The following is an 18,929-nucleotide window of genomic DNA, read 5'->3' as shown; positions in this document are numbered from 1 at the left end:
GGTAAGGTTTGAGCTGGAACATGAAGGATGGAGTAGGCACTGTCCAGGCAGAGAAGAGGAGCAAAATCATTCCAGGCAGAGGGAATGTTTGCCAGGGAGAAATAAAATCACATTGTTCCTTCAGAAGTTTACCTCAAGAGTCTTCTCCCAGTAGTTAAAAGCCTGACCCCATTCTTCCCTCCTGGGATCTAGGAAGATCTTTCAGAAGCTAACACACTGTATTTTGGAGGAGGCTGGAAGGCTAGGTGAGGTAACTACATTTTCCTGAATGGTTTTTATACATGATCCATATGTCAAAGGAAGCCAGCAGAAAGCTAGAGGAGAAAATGCCCTTTGCTATCTCACGGAGGCAGAGTTGGGATTTGAACTTAGGTTTCTCTGCCTCGAGGCGCGTTTATACCTCTAGGGATCAAACCAAAATGCCCCCAGAGACCAGGTAGACATGGTAAATGAGTGTAACAGTAGAACATTCCCACCTCAGATTCAAGACATTTGAGATTCAAGATATTTGGGGGCTGAATAAGAGGAAGCATGCTAGCCAGGTCCAGTCTGCAAGTCTGTCCTTTACTGGGAATCTTTTTTTTTTTTTTTTTGGTCACTAACACTTGAGTTGACTCTTGCCACTCTGTTTTTGTTTCAGTGTCTTACACTTAGCAATCATCCATCTTCATGCTCAGCTTGTGAGGGATCTACTAGAAGTCACATCTGGTTTGATTTCTGATGACATTATCAATATGAGAAATGATCTCTACCAGGTAAGCAGAAATGCCAACTGAAGAAAAATGCAGTTAGTACATGCTTTACATGTGTGTGTGCATGTGAGTGTGTGTGTGTGTGTACATGTTATTTCTAATAATGTTAACAGTAAGAAAAATACAGTGTTTTGTAGGTTAAATCCTAAAAGCCCATTACTTGGGCATACTGCTTATGATTTAGGATCCTTTAGTCTGTGAATATAATAGAAATCACTCCACAACAAACTTCTGCATCCTGCTGGGGGAAGGCAAACTTTAGAAATCTGTCAAAGAATTGATCCATTTTCTTTTTTTTTTCTTTTTCAAATTTATTTTATTCTTCTCATTATAATAAGTGTATTCTTAATCCCCATCCCCTATTCCACCTACCCCCCCACTCTCCTCCCCGTCCCCACCCCCACCACCGGTAACCATCAGTTTGTTCTCTGTAATTAAGGTCTGTTTTTGGTTTGTCCCTCTCTTTTTTTTTCCCCTTTGCTTGTTTGCTTTGTTTCTTAAATTCCACATAAGAATGAAATAATATGGTATTTGTCTTTCTCTGACTTATTTCACTTAGTGTTATACTCTGTAGCCCCATCCATGTTGTAGTAAAGATTTCATTCTTTTTTATGACTGAATATTATTCCAGTGTGTGTGTGTGTGTGTGTGTGTGTGTGTGTGTGACTTCTTCTTTGTTCATCTGTCGATGGACACTTGGGCTGCTTCCATAGTCTGGCTATTGTAGATAATGCTGGTATAAACATAGGGGTACATAGAGTCCTTTGAATCCGTGTTTTTGTATATTGGGGGTAGTTACTTAGTAGTGGGATTACTGGGTTGTAGGGTAGTTCTATTTTTAATTTTTTGAGGAACCTCCGCACTGTTTTCCACAGTGGCTGTACCATTTTGCATTCCCATCACTTTTTCTCCACGTCCTCATCAACACTTGTTTCTTGTGGTTTTGATTTTAGCCGTTCTGACGGGTGTGAGGTAATATCTCATTGTGGTCTTGATTTGCTTTTCCCTGATGATGAGTTGTGTTGAGCATCTTTTTTTCTTTTTTAAATTGAAATATAATTGACATATAACATTGTATTAGTTTAAGGTACACAGTAATTTAGTATTTGTATATATGGCAAAATGATCACCAAAATAAGTTTGTCATCCATCACCGCCTATTGTTACAATTTTTTTTTCTTGTGATAAGAACTTTTGGATCTACTCTCATAGCAACTTTCAAATATGCAGTATGGGAGAACCTGGAGTAAATATGTCATTTTTGTCAAGATAAATACAGTTGAAAAAAAATTAAGTTTGGAAAGCCAATAATGTGTAAGAATTTTGAAGCCTGCTGAAACACATTTTGACAATATCTAGATTAAGTGTATATCAAATAAAGGGTGCTGAAATCAGAACACAGAAAAGTAAAAAAGGTCGGTTGAGGAGAAGTGTCTTTCAAAATCAGAAAGACAGCTCAAATCAAGGAACCAGAAAAAAAAAAAAAAAAAACAGAGTTTTGCTCGGGTCGGGTTTGAACAGGAATTCAGTGGGTTCAGAAGCAAATTGAGGAACCCTGGTACAGAGGTCCTCAGACGTTGCAGAGAGAAGGTAGCTGGGACCCGGTGAGGCTTCCTGATGGGCATGGGCAAACTTTAGGTGAGAAAAGGAAATTGGAACTACACTTGACAGTACCAAAGCCTGGGGGCTGGTATTCGGAGTCTGAGACCTGGCCCAGTCACTCTGGCCAAAGGGGCTCTCTCCCCTCCCAGCCACCTTCGCCCCCCCTCCCCAACTGGCTTTGGTGCCAGTCTGCTGGTCTTGCTCCTTGTTAGCTTTCCCATTTTCTCCTTCCCTTCACTCCACCCAGAGTGACTTCCCAGCCCTCCTTGGCCCGGACGGCGTGCTTAGGTGCCTGGTCCCAGACCTGTCACTCTAAAAATACGCACCGTCATGTGCATTAACTGCACAGTAAAGGTACCAGTTCCAGTTCTCAGTTGTTAAAGCAGGTTCCGTGAGTCATTTTTATCTCCTCGAGGAAAAAGAGCTAAAACGTTTACATGTAGCTCTTACTTGATTGTTATGTGTGAATAGGCGTTTCCTGATAAAGGAAATAAGTCTCTCATTTGATGTAAGGCTTTCGGCTCCTTCCCTGGTGGTGGTGCTTTATGTCGACGGAAGAATGAAGTTGGGGATTCTTCACTGACTCATAATATAAAGTAATGAGGACAAAGTCTAATTTTAGGTAGACATTTAAAGAATGTCTTCAGATTTTCATACCATCTTGGGGGTTGTTGGTATTTGGAGAGTCATCTCGCCCTTAAAGTTTGATTTGTTCGGTCTTTACGACTGTTCCTCTCAACCATCACAAGCATACAAATAAAACTGGGAACGAACAGGACTCTGTCGCTTCTCGGTCCTCCTTTCAAAGATTGCTTCACTTCGCTGCTTGTAGGTCAGATTCAAGGAATTACTTGTTTTTCTGTTTATAAATAGGCCCTGCAAAGGGCACCGCACAACAGGATTAGTAGTCGTGATTTATTATGGGCTGACCTCTTTACTGTATCATTTGGTTACATATATTGAGACAAACACCTTGAAACCACCACCTCTGACACTTCTTGCCTTCCAATCTGGGGACTCTGGGGAGAACACAGGTCCATTTCTCCCCCAACTTAGCACCGCTGTCCTTCGTGGACAGGAAATCTAGGATCCCCTGGTAATGGCTTCTAGATCTCAAACATACACCCAGTGGCGACTTCGATTTGAGAACTAGAAAAGGCTAAAATTTGGACTCATTTCTCTTTGTAAAGGCTCTCTGTTAACTATTTTCAATGGAAAAATTTTGCAGTTCTCTAAGTAATTTGGATTATTTGGCAATTGTCTTAGACAACCTCCCAAAATACCATTCACTAATCTTAGTACATTTCTGTGACCATCTGTCATGATCAAATCTCTCTCCCCACCCACTTTCTAGAGATATACTCAAAATAATCTCAGTACATAGAGTTAGGATTCTTCTGAAGATATTTCTGAAATCTATTGCCTTCAAGCCCTCTCCTCTTCTTCTCCCCGCAACCACAGATCACCCCTCCAGTGTGTTTGTTATGGATTGTTTTATCTGCATAGCTTCCCATGACACATTAATGAGGGGTTTTGTGCATGTGGGTTTTTGCTTCTTTATTTTTAACTTTTATCAATATAGTATATGTTAATAGTTCTTTGGATCGTCCATAAGGAAATACACTGGAAAATCAAAAGTTGCCCTCCCTGGCACTATCCAGGTTCCCCAAACTCATTCCCAAATATAACTACTGCATTTGTAAGTATTTTTCCAGATACTGGCTACATAAACATATACACCTGAAATATTATAGATATTTTAGGATACTCTCACACACAGTCCACACTACATTATATAATCCTGGGGTTAAAGATATAAAGCCTGACATTTCATAGAAAACCTTTGGAGGGACTATGCTAAAAAAAAAAAAAAGAGAGAGAGAGAGAGAGAACTTCTCTTACGGTAGCAGAATTTGTATAACATGAAAAAAAAATCATATTAAAACCAGATATAGGGGCGCCTGGGTGGCTCAGTAGGTTAAAGCCTCTGCCTTCGGCTCAGGTCATGTCCCAGGGTCCTGGGATCGAGCCCCGCCCCACATCGAGCCTGCTTCCCTTCCTCTCTCTCTGCCTGCCTCTCTGCCTACTTGTGATCTCTGTCTGTCAAATAAATAAAATCTTAAAAAAAAAAAAAACAGATAATTACTAATTTCTGAGTGGTATAATATTTTATAATTTCAGATCTTTTTTACAATTTCATTCTCTCATTTTTCATCTCCCCAAGTAGCGTTTCCTATTAATACATGCACCCTTTTTGTTTTACGTTTTTATTTCTTGAGAAGAAGGCTCTTGGCTTACAGTATCTAAAGTTTTGAGGACACCATTCTGTTTCAAGCAGGGATATAAAATATGAAAAAAAAAAAAAAAGAATGGAAATTTGGCCCAAAAGCCTGCCTTGCTTCTGCTGTGTGCAGTTATCACTGTGAGTGGGCTGAAGCCGCGGGAACTTCTTGCATCGTATCCTGGGCTGTGGTCATCCTGCACCAGGGGCGTTGCTGTTGTCGCTGCTGTGGCTAGGAATCGCGTGCCGAGAGAGAAAGTATAGGCAAATTGTCACCAGACACACTGGATTTCACCGACTCCTGTGAAATAGACTGAGTTGTATAAAAACATATCACTCTTTGTCAGTGGCCTCAGTTCTTTGAAAGATACTTTCACAATTCTGTTTGTGTTGCTCATTTTGAAAACACTGTTTGCAAAATATCTCATTTGCATTCGCCGAGGCACTGGCTTGCGGGCAGAGTAATCAAATGGACTCTGGACGCACCTGTGAGGTACCAGCAAGTCAGCTTGCTTGTTCCTTGGAGCCTCTTACTGAGATGGGTCTCTCGTTCTTGTTATGACATTTAGAATCCTTGGACACCTGTGTAAAACGGGGGTGCCAGAGTTCTGTTGGTTGGTCTCATCGTGGAGCCGGTCCATGGAAGAATATTTTTCATTTTAGCAAACTCATTTTCCATGTCAATATTGAATGACAGCACCTTTGTGAATTGGTTTCTATTGAGTAATTAGTTCGTTTCCACTTCTTCAGTAAAACTACAGCCTTGCTTTGATTTGTTAATATGCAGAATTATCAGGTGAAGATAGATTTCTGCTAGAAATTCAAGGAAAATAAATTTATTAATAGAAGAATTAACATATCAGCAGTCAGCAGGCTGTAATGAGAAACAAGAAAGCAATTAGGAGTTGTAGATATAAAAATAACCTTAATTATCACGTGGCTCAGTGTCAGTCCGGCACATACTGCATTCTCACATGGAACAGGGAGTAATTCGTTTACAGAAGTGAAGAGTTGATCTGGCAACGGGCAGTGGCCCCGAGGCAGGACACCACCCTCTTGCAATGGTAGCAACCAAGCCAGTAGGTTCAAAGCCCAGGGGGTTTCAAGTGTGTGCCTCTGACCCATGTGTCTCCTGACTCTTCTCCACTTCCCAGACACCCTTGCACTTGGCAGTGATCACCAAGCAAGAGGCTGTGGTGGAAGACTTGCTGAGGGCCGGGGCCGACCTGAGTCTTCTGGACCGCTTGGGTAACTCTGTTTTGCACCTAGCTGCCAAAGAAGGACAAGATAAAATTCTCAGTATTTTACTCAAGCACAAGAAGGCAGCACTACTGATGGACCACCCTAATGGGGAAGGTAAGAGACAAGCAGACGTCATGGGTGACCTCTCACTGCTTTCTAATGTGTATTCTCTGATTTGCACCCCAAAATGCTTCCCGACTTCCCTGGAGTCTGTCATCTCTCATGAGAATTTCCATTGCCCGCCATGACTAATTTCTTTAAAGATGATTTGGAATTGTTTGTAGGTGGAAAAAGCAGAGGCCTGAGCAAACTCTGGCCTCAAGGTGTAGCAAGCATCAAGCGTCACTTAGCCACAGAATGTTTATTTGCCCTCAGTGTCTCCTGAGCACATACAAGGAGACTGTGGGTTTTCCTGCAGAACAACAGCCTTGCAGCGCCTTTCCAGGCTCTCTGGAGCAGATGCTAGATGTGCGAGGACTTGACAGCATTCCCTCCCTAGGGTCCAGTTTTGCTGTCCTGCAAGCAGCCTCCCAGCTCCATGACTGTCCCTGTGCTTGGGCCGCAGGTCTCAACGCCATTCACATAGCCGTGATGAGCAACAGCCTGCCGTGTCTGCTGCTGCTGGTGGCCGCCGGCGCCGACGTCAACGCCCAGGAGCGGAAGTCCGGGCGCACGGCGCTGCACTTGGCCGTGGAGCGCGACAACATCTCCCTGGCTGGCTGCCTGCTCCTGGAGGTAACGGGCGTGCCTATTTGCCTTCGAGTTACATTCCCCAGGGGGCGTTAGGACCATCTTTTCAAGGACAGGCGTCAGTAACGTCTTTCTCCCTGCAGCCGCCTCGATTTATTCCGAAGCTCCTCAAGGCTTCGGGTGGTCAGCTTTGGGCCGTCCTGACACCGTTGGCCCCTTCTCTCCAATTGGGGATTTCTGAAGTGGTGGAGAGCACCCCAGATAGTAGCTGGGCTAGTTACAGGATCTAGTATAGGACCCAGGAGTCACGCTGACAGGAGATAGTGGGGACTGGAGGGTGCGAGAACCTTCCACTAACTCCTTCCTGTGTGGGCTGGATTTCAGGGTGAGGCCCACGTAGACAGTACCACCTATGATGGGACTACAGCCCTGCACATAGCAGCCGGGAGAGGGTCCACCAGGCTGGCAGCTCTTCTCAAGGCAGCAGGTAAGGCGGCCTGGCGGGTCGGGCTGGAAAGCTCTATCAGGAATGCAAACCCAGCTCCAGGTGAACAGCCCCAGCTGCTCCTTTAAGCCACAGAGCTATTGCTGGAAGGCACGAGTAAATAAAAATCACACGTCCATGGCCAGAATGGCGCTGCTGGGACTCGTAATCCTGGGCTCCATCCTGATGCTCGTGTCAGTCCTCACTCTCTGGTTCATCGGTTTGTTTTGGGTGTTGGTGATTTAGGTTGACTCCTGTGACAGGAGATCTTCTTAAGGTTGAATTTGATCCCTTAAAGAACTCTGAGCAATGCCAGCCTCAGATCGTGTCAGAAATCTCCAGGTAAAAAAGTTGATTGGTAGAAGACATTTTAGAATTTCCGTGGGCAAGAGAGGTCCTTTAGAAGTTGAAATAATGGGAAAAAACAAATGGTTTTTTGTGAGGCCCTAGAAATTGCTAGCTACTATGTGTCAGGCAGTGTGCTAGGCCTGCCAGATGCACTGTCTCATTTAATCTGCAATAACCCCTAGAGTTAAGTACCATCATTACTTTTCCCATCTCACAGCAGATGAAACAGACTGAAGAAATATGTGGGACCCTGTCCTGGGGTCCTAGGAAGGGCACAGCTCTGACTCACATCTCATCCGTCTGAGCTTTCAGACTCCATTCTCTCTACTATTTCTCTCCCCTGCTCTGCTCAAGGATTTTTAGGTGTCATTCCATTTAATTCTCTAGTCCTGTGAGGTATAGAAATTACTCTTGCTCACCCCTGAATCTCTCTTGCCTTCTGTACTTAGAACCTCAACAAATGTTTAATGGGAGTAGTCTCGCAAACCTTGAGCTATCTGATTTACTATAGATCTTATTAGAACCTTTTTAGAAAGCAAATGCTTCATAAGTTCAAGAAAACAGAACTAGTTAAATACCTCTTTAAAAACTGAGCCCAGGATGATATACAGACTTTTTCTTTGGGAGCCCCACATACTCCTAAGCGAATAAAGTCATGTCCAAATAAACAATAACCTTCTCTTTTCTTCATTTCGGTCAAGTCAACCTTTCTCTTGAACATGAGACTCTGATTGCAGTATGTGTGAATAGTTTGGGATGTCCCTGGTTATAATTAAGAAATGCCTTCAGGGGGCGCCTGGGTGGCTCAGTGGGTTGAAGCCTCTGCCTTTGGCTTAGGTCATGATCCCAGAGTCCTGGGATCAAGTCCCGTATCGGGCTCTCTGCTCAGTGGGGAGCCTGCTTCCTCCTCTCTCTCTCTGTCTCTCTCTCTGCCTGTCGCTCTGATCTCTCTCTGTCAAATAAATAAATAAATAATCTTAAAAAAAATGATTTCAGACAAGAACCTAAAACCGTTTCAAAAATATTTTTTCTTAAATTCTTAATACCCCGTGAAAGGAGTAGCAAAAACAGTGTCTGCATGACATAAATGAAGGTACTCGGATGAAAAACCTAGTCCTGAGCTCCCAGTCATGATGAAGGTCACTTCAGGACCTGAGCTCAGCTCCTCCAGCGTTCATCAGCCCATACATCATTCCTCTTAGTTTCTCTTGTGTTTTCCATGGTCAGCTGGCCCTCCCTGCCTTCTGGATCAGGCGGGGGCTGGACGGCTGAAGTAAGAAACAGCGCGAAGATCCTTCCCTGAGTCTCATTTGGCCCTCTCCTATTATTGAAGTTGGCACAAAGCAAATGATCGCCCAGCAAGATAAAAACAAGTTTTTCCCAGAAGGGTGTACTGAACTGACTACTGTTCGTTAGACAGCTGACTAAACGCTCTCATAAAAATAGTTTCTAAGCCTCTAAGAGGTAACTAGCTCTAATCTCTGAGTGACTTTTGGTGTTTTCTTGCTGCACATTAAGAAACAGGCTGCATTTTTCCAGGATCAATAACTAGACATCGTAGGAGAAGGTTTTTGTGGTGTTTGTCCGTGTAAGGATTGGGGCCCCAGCAGTGCTGTACCCAGGAATAAAAGTGAGCCTATTGTCCCTATACAGCAAAGTTTGCTCTTTTGAGCAACTGAGAGAAGAGCCTGAGACATGTGCAGTGGTGGGCACGAACTCGAACGTTAAATTAGGTCCTGAATCCTGAGGAGGCAGCCCAGCCCTTATAAATCACTGCCGCTACTCCTTAGCTTAAAGGTGCCTCTTTCAGTTGAAAACGGTCCTAAAGATGGAAATGTGAGGGTCAGGGTACTTCCAAGTCTTTTGTCTTTGAAAACGTCCTTGGCTGTATAGGGTATCATCAGACATCTTTACAGTCTAAATAAATTAGAATTTAAAAGAAGATCTCTGAATAGTTTGGTAGAAGCATGTTTCATGTATTAAAAATCATCCCAGTAATTGCCTCAAGTAGCTATTGTGCTTTACCTTTGGACATGTGACCTCTGCAGGCATTTCAGAGTCGACAAGATCGGGGCTTACTGTGCTGTGTAACTTAACAGGCGCAGATCCCCTGGTGCAGAACTTTGAGCCTCTCTATGACCTGGATGACTCCTGGGAAAAAGATGGAGAGGATGAAGGAGTCGTGCCTGGAACCACACCTCTAGACATGGCCACCAACTGGCAGGTGAGTGTGGTTCCCGTCTGTTTGGCAGCAGCTCCGGAGGGAGCTAATGATTCGGGAGTATAAGAACAGATGGTCTTCTTGGGTCTTTATTCCCCAAAGCAAAATCCTTTTATTTTTATTTTTAAGAAAGTCTGTTTGTCAAGAGACAAATTTATCTTGAAAAGCCTATCCATGAAAGATCTAGGTCAGCGGAGTTATGAGTGTGAAAGTGTGTGCCTAATCAGATCACGGTTAAGTTGTGAGAGAGGGTTCCGCAAGAGAAAACACAAAATTCATGCAAGAGTTTCCCGTTCTGAGCTCACACCAGAATGGTTCCCATCTCCATTTCTGAAGCTAGGAGAAATGTTACGGTTTGCTTAGAATTTTGCTAAGTGATTTCTTTTCATAAAAAGAACCCAGGGATTCTTCTGAGGATTTTAATAACTATAAACATAGTAAAGAGACTTAAACTCTTCTTCCAAACTCCAGTGACCTGAGATCTGAGGGTGAAAAGCAGTGAGTAGGTCTTTATGGGCCAGGAAGAAGAGCCAGGGGGAGGACATGAGCATCAGACACATCTCTGACACAACAAAATCGACTTTCTTAGGGCCAAGCGCTGCTCCACATCCAAAAACTGCTTGTTTGCCTCTTCGAGGCCCGTGGTGTTGAGCTGAGTGACCCTGGCAGAGACCACACGGTTCCCCTTTAATGCTGAGCACCTGGCTTTCCCAGAAGCCTCACCACAGAACACACAAAGATAACCCACTTCAGTGACCCCATGTTGTCCTTACCGAAGTCAGCGAGTCCGAGGTGACTGCAGAGCACAGAGAAAGGTCTCCATAGCTACGGAATTGTGTTTTTCCTTTTAACCTAAGACTTTTCTGTCCCCTAAATTTAAAATGCAGCTGGTGCTGGAAGAGAACATCCAGCTTTGTGAGCATTACTATACCCCAGTCTGACCACATCTATAGACTTCGTTCCAGACGCCTTTCCTGAGGGAGGAGGGGGCAGCAAGGAGGCCCAGCTTCCAGCTCTGCATAAGCCCAGTCCTCCTCCGGGGTCTCAGACACACATCACTTACTGACGAGTCTCCCACCAACACGTGGCCGATCTGGTGGCCTGGACTGTTCTTTCTTTCTTTCTTCCTTTTTTTTTTTTTTTTTTTAAAGATTTTATTTATTTATTTGACAGACACACAGCAAGAGAGGGAACACAAGCAGAGGGAGTGGGAGAGGGAAAAGCAGGCTTCCCACAGAGCAGGGAGCCCAATGCGGGGCTCGATCCCGGGATCCCAGGATCATAACCCAAACCAAAGGCAATCGCTTTAACCACTGAGCCACCCAGGCGCCCCTGGACTGTTCTCTTTGTCCTTTAAAAGTACTGTGGTGCCAGCTCTCTGCAAGGTTGGCTTGGGCCTTCCTACCCACCTCAGAAGCCCCTATAGAGCCCCGCCTCCTGGCCCCAGAGCCCCCAGGGCTTTTCTTTGTCCAAAGGGCATTGTCATGACTTTCAGGGTCATGGGACCGACTCCTTCCCATTCCTCCATCTTTAGGGTACTAGGCCTTCGTCAGGAGGACACAGTGAGTTTATTACAAAGAAACTGACTCCGTCCTGATCCCTTTAATGTGTAATGTTTCTCCACGGTTTTCTCCCCAACAGGTGTTTGATATATTAAATGGGAAACCCTATGAGCCAGAGTTTACATCTGATGATTTACTTGTGCAAGGTGAGCTCTTAACCGGTATTCCCTCCACACAGTCATTTAAGGGGCTGAGAGAGAAGCAGCATTGGCCAGGCTGTGCTGTGAAAGGCTCGGTGGCTTATTCCACAATCAGAAGCTCCTTGGATGTATGCAAAGGAGCCTGTCCGCTGTGATCTTCTAAAACATGCATACTGCCCTTACTTGGCTGGGCTGCTGCCGGCTCCAAGAAAAGCAGCTTCCTGGCTCCCACTGGAAGCTGAGGGCAGCAGCGCAGCGGTGCTCAGTCCCTCCAGAGTGTCTCTGGGCGCTTAGCACAGCTGTGTTTCTTCTTCATTCCTTCAGGAGACATGAAACAGCTGACTGAGGATGCAAAGCTGCAGCTCTACAAGTTGCTAGAAATCCCTGATCCAGACAAAAACTGGGCGACTCTGGCACAGAAGTTAGGTCTGGGGATACTAAATAATGCCTTCCGGCTGAGTCCTGCTCCTTCTAAAACTCTGATGGACAACTATGAGGTAACCCATCACCTCACCCTTGTACTTGACTCTCGTCTGTTAACATCACTGACCTGGCCAGGGCCCCCTCCCGAGGAGGCGGAAAATCAGTCATGACCATGTCCTGGGAGAGTGACCCAGACCAGGGCAGAAACTCACCTTCGTAAGAAGGCAGTTTTCAGATATCTTGAGATTTCCTGCAGAAATCCTAGGTAGAAGGTCAGGGTTGTCACAGAACTTTGACCGCCTGAACCACCGTGATAGACTGTGATCCACATGCATTATCTTCCCGTCCCCAAGAACATGCTGTGATCCCCAGTCAGGACCCAGAGGCAGCTTTCTGTGAGGTGAAATCATTGTTCTACTGAGAATTTCCTTTGTAGCTCTGGTTTCTCGGTGGTTTTCAGAGCCTCAACCCCAACAGGGATACCGCGTGACCTTCATGGCAGGCAGAGTTTCACCGCCTCAGCACTTCTCTCCCTCTCTGTCCTCCGTGCTTACTGGAAGCCGCTTCTCTGTGATTTCCTGAGTGGTCTCTGCGCTGACACAAGAAGCCCGACATGAAGGCCGCGCGTCTCCGTGGCCATCTGCGCGCCAAGCCCTCCAGGCCGCCAGGCGCTCACAGGGGCCGAGCAGGGCGGGTGTCATGGGGATGGCCTGCCTGCTTGTTCCTGGCTCCCTGCTCAGGAACACACGCTGCCTGTCTTTCTCCCAGGTCTCTGGGGGCACAATAAGAGAGCTGGTGGAGGCCCTGAGACAGATGGGCTATACCGAAGCCATCGAAGTGATCCAGGCAGCCTTCTGCACCCCAGGAACCGTGGCCCCCGGCCCCGGGAAGGCTGCACCTCAGACCCTCTCGCTGCCCCTCTCACCTGCCTCCACGAGGTCGCCAGTAGGTAAGGGAAAAACAGAACAAGCAGCGGAGATAACCTCCTGCTTTCCAGGCTGTGTCCTCCATGTCTTGAGCTATGGCTGTCGTCCCCTGAGGACCCTGTCCGGTGTGTCCATCTCCCTCCACAGCTCACGGGTTCTACCTCTGTGCCTCTCCTATGCTGCTGGTCAGTCAGGGTGCTGTCCCCAGGAGCAGTCCCATTGACCTGCGAATCACTTGGATTCGTAGTAAATATTCCGTAGTAAACAGTAAAATAAATACTAAAAACAGTGATGTGGCTACTTAAGGCAAATAGTGTCTCTCACTTCTTAAGTGTAAAGGAGAGAAAGGAACTAACAGAGCAGGGCCTGTAGAGCCAGGGCTGGCCCCAGACTGTAGATGACACCGCAGTTCCCACCACAGCACCCTCAGCTCCTCCCGTCCAGCCCAGAAGTGGCTTCACCTTCTCCCTGCGTCTCCTCCCAGCCCCCAGCACTGACCCTCTGTCCCCCACCTGAAACATGTCCCAGAACAGACTCCCAGCAGCCCAGTAACCCTTTGTTTCCCTGCAAATGTGTTCTCGAACTCTCTCAACAACCACTCGTGCTTTCTCTCTTTGGACCCTCCCTCTGTCAGTCCCCACCGAGAACATGGCAGCAGCTAGAATTCCCTCATCCTTGAAAGACCAACAGTTGGCCATGTCAGGCAGAAGCTCCTCCATCCTCCAGGAGGTTAGGACAAAAATCCAAGCCTCACCTGTGAACATCTGCTGCTCGCAGCCAGCACACACGCAGCCCCCAGCCCCTCCTCTGGGACAGCCTCCCTTGTCCATCCACCTTCATTTCTTGCCTCAGTTCCTGCAGCAGCTCCTGGTCAGTCTCCCTGCTTCTGGTCTGCCCCTTTTCCTTCAGTGCACTCAGGCAACAAGAGTCTTTTTAAAAAGTAGTGCTATGTTGTACCTGTTGTATACCTTCCAGTTCACTTATCCACTCACCAAATCTTTAATGAGCACATCCTATGTGTCTAGCACTGTTCAAGGCTTTGAAGAGAGAGAGGTAACAAAGGCAGTGTCACTTATCCATTGTCTCTCGCAAATCCCTTCCATATGCCTTTCCTCCTGCCCCACTTCCCTGCACCCACTGTCCTCCAAGCCCTCTGCCCACAAGTCTGATCCCATCTCAGGACCCCCTGCCTGCAAAGATCCTCACCCAGTGGCTCCTCCTTGCCCTTCGATATCAGCCCAAGGGGTCACCTTGTCAGGGGCCCTTCTAGGAGAGTAAGGACAGATGTTGCACACATTGGAAAGGAATAAAGTGTCCACCAGCAAAATAGCCCTCATCTCCTATGTCATGACCTGATGCTCCTTCTACACAAAGAAATAGAAAAATACTTATATCTTTAAAATCTGATTTGATCTCTGACTTGTAGTTATTTCTAAAATACCTCCTACACATAGTAGAAACCCAGTAGAGATTGGGTGACCAAATAAATCAAATCAGTAAAAAAATCTACCAAATTAGTAAAAAAACAACAGCATGTCACTGCCATTAAGGTCTTAATATTTTAATATCAGAACTTAATATACAAGAAGATAGCATTTTGATTTGTGTATATTAGACTTTCTTTCTCTGATCACTTTCTTTCTATAGGCAGTAACTCCACATTGTTCCCATCTTGAAAGACGCTTCTCAACAAGGAGAGTGTGACCTACTTGTTCATCACAGACTCCTTTTCCTCATAATCACCTTATCTTTTCTCTGCTATGAGAATGTTTTTGAAGCAATGAGTAGCATTTAATAGCACGTGAGGCCCAGAGAGATATCTCATTTTTAGTTCCTACTTCGGTCACACATTTATTTTGCCTGGGTTCAGCAATTTCCCCAGCTAGAAAATAGGTAAGACAGTGGTTGGAAAAATATACCTGATTTCTAAGAAAAAGAAGGCCCACTGTGAGTTAAGAGAATTCAGAAAGGATTCTGATAAACGTGATGGTAAGGAAGAGATGTGGAAACATTTGCCTAATTCTGATGTCTTCATGGTGTTTCTGTTGCCCGGGGTTCTCCCTCTGTCGGCCGTCACCAAGTGCAGTAGCAACAGGCAGGTGGCAGGAGTGACAGGCGGGCGGCCTGTGGAAGCTGATAGACAGGAGCCGCCCACCAGCCTCTTAGACCCAGACTCTGAGCCTGCCTGGGCTAAAAGGTGTAGGAGAGCCAAGGCTCTGCCCTCTCCCTAGCTGTGCCCCAGTGACTCTGTGCTTCTTTCCACAGACGAGGTCCGAGACGACAGCATCTGCGACAGCGGCGTGGAGACGTCCTTCCGCAAACTCAGCTTTACAGAGTCTCTGACCAGCGGCAGCTCTTTGCTGACTCTTAACAAAGTGCCCCACGAGTACGGGCAGGAAGGACCCATAGAGGGCAAAATCTAGCCTGCTGGCAGTTCCCCCACACCGTGTAAACCAAAGCTCTGAAATTCCACCCTTGTCCAAAAGAAGGAAGGCGAAGTGCATCCACGGGTGCTCAGAGGAAAAGCAGCCTGCCTCCATCTCTCGGAATTTCACTCAAGGCCTTTTGCAGTTGGCTTCCTTTCTCGGTTCTCACGGGAATGTTACTAGTCCAGTCCACGAACACACAGTCCAGAGCAGTCACCATGCCTGGCTGGCCTGCCGCCTCCCCGTGGGCAAGCTGGCTTAGTGAGCTTTCCCAGCTGCTTCCCGTTGTCACTGCTGCTGCCCCCACACCCCCGCGTTCCCGCTGGCATTAAAAGGTGACCTGGTCCCCACCTGGTGTTCTCGCTGGCCGTCCACAGCACTGTCGTGCATTCAGATTAAGGATTATGAAAAGGGATATTTTTAAATGAAAGTTACCTGGTATATAATTAAAAAAAAAAAAGGCTTTACTGCTTTTTCTAATGTGGTTATCTATGTGATTCGAAAACAGAATATGTAATGTCAATATGTAAACACGGTTACAATCAGTGCTGCAAATGGTCTTTACCCCCTTTTTCTGCATTTTGCTATTGTAAATATGTTTTTTAGATCAAATACTTTAAAGGAAAATATGTTGGATTTATAAATGCTATTTTTTATTTTACTTTTATAATAAAAGGAAAAGCAAATTGGTTACCTCATTCTGTTCGATCTCCAGAAATACTTTTCTGAGATGATTCCTTATAATCATGGGATCATTCCACAGCCCAGTTATCACATTCACATACCCCTTCAGAGTCCAGTTTTTGACCCAGAAATGAACCCCCCAAAAATGATCAAAAGAGCAGTTGTTTTAAGCTGAGATGAAAGCTTTGGGTTTGTCGACTCCTAGCTTGGCTCGTTTCATTCTGGCTGTGCCGCCTCACCTCCCACCGCCTCGTGGGACACTGGCCCCCCCCCGCACCCCTCAGGGTGCTCTCGGGGCCCCTGCGCTGCCTCAGGTCCCGTCATCTCTGCACATGGAGGGGGGTCTGCGACCTGCAGCCTTCCAGCAGGAAGCTTGGCTGACTGCTCTTCACTCAGAGGCTTGGAAACAAGGGAGAGGGGACATGAAAAGCGTTTTAAGGAGGTGCTGTGATGAACCCTGGGACACGCAACCAAGAACCCTCTTTAATAAAGGCTGCATCCACCCAGCCGCCGGGAGCACACTTGGCCAAAGGCCTCTTGGCCTGTCAGTTCCTTTGGGGATTGCCTCAGCCACAGAGAGCCACCCCACCAGATCACACTCTTGGCCCTTATGGCCCCGAGTAACATGGATGGATGTGGCATACAAAGGCTCCTCAGCCCCTGGGATGACGGTGAAGGGCTGTCTGTGCTCCAGAGCTCCCTCTCGCTGGCTGAGCTATTGTTGGGGTCTGCGTCACAGCTCGGGTCTTCTGCCTGCCCAGGACGGCTTCCTCCCCCAGCCTGCACAGGCCTGGATCCCAGGCCACCCTGGCTCCCTCTCAGAGCCAGCTTTCGTGGAGTCCAACCTGCACAGAGGCTGAGAGCTAATGGTGACCACTTTTGCTCAACCTACAAAGTCACGCAATCTTGAAGATAACCCAATCAAGTGTACAGAATTATCCCCAACATACAGAAAAGGAAATTGAGCCCCAAGAGTTCAAGTAGGCAGTGGCTAAGCTGCTTCTGAGTGTATATCCAGGTCTGTCTAGTTCCAGAGCTAATGGGCTAGAGAATTATCTTGGTGAGGACAAAAAGATAGGTTAAGATAATTGAGTCCAGAAGTAGACCCCAAAATATATAGGAATTTAGTATATAATAAATTTCAAATCAATGAGGAAAAGATGGTTAATCAATAAGATGTTCCATCTGGTTAATCACTGGAAAGAAGTTAATCTGAACTCCTACTTCCCTTCTTTCACCAAAATGACTTCCAAATATACCAAAAATGAAACCATAAAAATGCTAGAAATACTAAAAATCATGGATGAATAATCTTGAAATAGAGGAGGCCTTTTTAAGTAAGACTTTGTTCTTGCTGTGAACAGTTTGGGTTCTTCGTTTCACAGTGTGTCCCAAAGAAATGAAAATATTTTTAAAATTCTACTTCTATTTTTTATTACATTGCCATTTCTCCACATGCTCCAATCCGTTCTTCCAGTTGTTGAAAGTTGTATCTTTAAAAAAACAAAAAACAAAAAACCTTAATTCTCCAGCAACAAGCCCATGACACTGTCCCTCCCCTGTTCCTCTCTGTGCAGATGGTCATTTTCCAGTTGGCCAACAGCAGCTCTCGGGTCTCCAAGATGGAGGCCGACACTCCTCCCACTGAGGGAGGGGCCTGTGCTCCTCCCTCATCACTGTAGGCCTATGAAAGGGTAGAACTGATGGTAAATGGCTTCCGAGGTTAGGTTGGAAAATGCAGTGCAGCTTCTGCCCGGACCACCCCCCCATGTCACTCCCTCTTGGAACCCAGTTACCACACTGTGGGGAGCCGAGTGGATACATGGAGAAGCCACGTCGTAGGTGTTTGGCCATCAGCTTTCACTGAGGTCATGGCCAACGCCAGCACCGCCAGCAGATGTCTGAGGGAGGGAAGCCTTGAGATGATTCCAGTCGCTAGCCACTGAGTCACACCTGTCTAACCTTCAGGCTGCCTCAGCCACTGCTGCCCAAGCAGAGACAAGCCGTTCAGGCGAGCCCTATGCAAATGGCAGATTCACGAGTAAAATCGTGGTTGATGCTGTAAGTCCTACGTGCGGAGTGTTAACATTCTCCAGGGCTCTAACCTGACAGCTCCCATACCAGAAAGCCACTTTAAAGAGAAGCTGACTCCAGGAGGAACTACTAAGCAACTCATGCCGAGACTAAAAATAACATTCCCCTTCTTCAATAAGAAGCCCTGTTTCTCTTCTGTTCTGGAAACTTCCTCTTTCCCACCTCCCAGATCTCAGTGTGGCCTGAGCCTCTGCATGGTGCTTGAGCAAAAAGGCTATCAACGCTATGTGTACCTCTGAGGAAGGAGTGTCTTTCATAGTGTACCAGCAGATGGGGATCAATACCAGGAGGAACGCGGGAGATCAGGTGGAAAGCTACAATGGGCCGGAAATCAACCTTCCCAGAAAGCCCGTCTGTCAGCAGGAAGCCATTTAAAAATAGCTTTCTCAGAACTTTGTCATCTTTACTCTGCAGGCATAACCTAGACTTCTGCAGGAGGGGCAGTCTCTGTTGGCAGAAGGAGGCCCTCGTCACCCACCTGAGTCCCCTGCAGTAGTCCAGTGGGGCACAGATGGCCCTCGTCACGCAGTGAAGGGCAGCCTCACAAACCAGACCCTCCGCACCTTAGCAAGAGAAAGGAAAGGCAGGAGCCAGGCAGATTGGTGTGCAATCCCCTTTGCATTAATGATTTCTAAATGATAATTGTCAGACTCCCTCTGAGGTACATATTTAACCCCAATGTTAGAGTGAGGAAATGGATAATCTGAATATTAACTAATTCACTCCAGATTTAAATCCAGGTCTGTCAGATCCCACGGGTTACTCTTTAACCATGTCTGAAGACCTTACAAGGAAAGAGGTGGTATTTAAAAGGGAAAGAAAAAAATCCATACAATTCTATATGATAATAGAGTCATAAGGTACCTCAACCGAAATACAAAATGAACCTGGAATATCACTGAAGAGCCTTGTTGCTTAAATGTTAACCTGGCTTGATTTTCCTTCTAAAACCAGGCTAAGGGGGCGCCTGGGTGGCTCAGTGGGTTGAGCCTCTGCCTTCGGCTCAGGTCACCATCTCAGGGACGGGAATCGAGCCCCGCGTCAGGCTCTCTGC

General features: G+C 46.3%; 1 protein-coding gene and 1 long non-coding RNA gene across 5 annotated transcripts in view; one reads left to right on the top strand and one right to left on the bottom strand.

Annotated features, from left to right (window-relative positions):
- NFKB1 (nuclear factor kappa B subunit 1) overlaps window positions 1-15,602 on the top strand; it is a 117,219-nt gene extending 101,617 nt beyond the window's left edge. For all 4 annotated transcript variants that reach the window (XM_032860872.1, XM_032860854.1, XM_032860866.1 and 1 more), the window contains 9 exons: window positions 641-755; window positions 5,790-5,991; window positions 6,443-6,612; window positions 6,952-7,054; window positions 9,499-9,623; window positions 11,262-11,328; window positions 11,647-11,819; window positions 12,514-12,694; window positions 14,937-15,602. In XM_032860872.1, coding sequence (XP_032716763.1) covers window positions 641-755; window positions 5,790-5,991; window positions 6,443-6,612; window positions 6,952-7,054; window positions 9,499-9,623; window positions 11,262-11,328; window positions 11,647-11,819; window positions 12,514-12,694; window positions 14,937-15,094 — 1,294 coding nt within the window. In that variant the 3' untranslated portion in view covers window positions 15,095-15,602. The remainder of the gene's footprint in view (window positions 1-640; window positions 756-5,789; window positions 5,992-6,442; window positions 6,613-6,951; window positions 7,055-9,498; window positions 9,624-11,261; window positions 11,329-11,646; window positions 11,820-12,513; window positions 12,695-14,936) is intronic.
- Window positions 15,603-17,305: 1,703 nt separating this feature from the next.
- LOC116869543 lies at window positions 17,306-18,374 on the bottom strand. The gene is made up of 3 exons (XR_004383057.1): window positions 18,354-18,374; window positions 17,578-17,799; window positions 17,306-17,465 (listed from the first exon to the last, which is right to left on the bottom strand). It is a non-coding gene; the product is annotated as an uncharacterized LOC116869543 (long non-coding RNA).
- Between the last annotated feature and the right edge of the window lie 555 nt (window positions 18,375-18,929).

This window comes from Lontra canadensis, unplaced genomic scaffold, assembly GCF_010015895.1.
Source record: "Lontra canadensis isolate GAN:19392208 unplaced genomic scaffold, GSC_riverotter_1.0 scaffold1, whole genome shotgun sequence".
Lineage (NCBI taxonomy): Eukaryota > Metazoa > Chordata > Mammalia > Carnivora > Mustelidae > Lontra > Lontra canadensis.
Note: the sequence above shows the minus strand (reverse complement) of the source record. Positions and strands in the feature narration are given on the sequence as shown.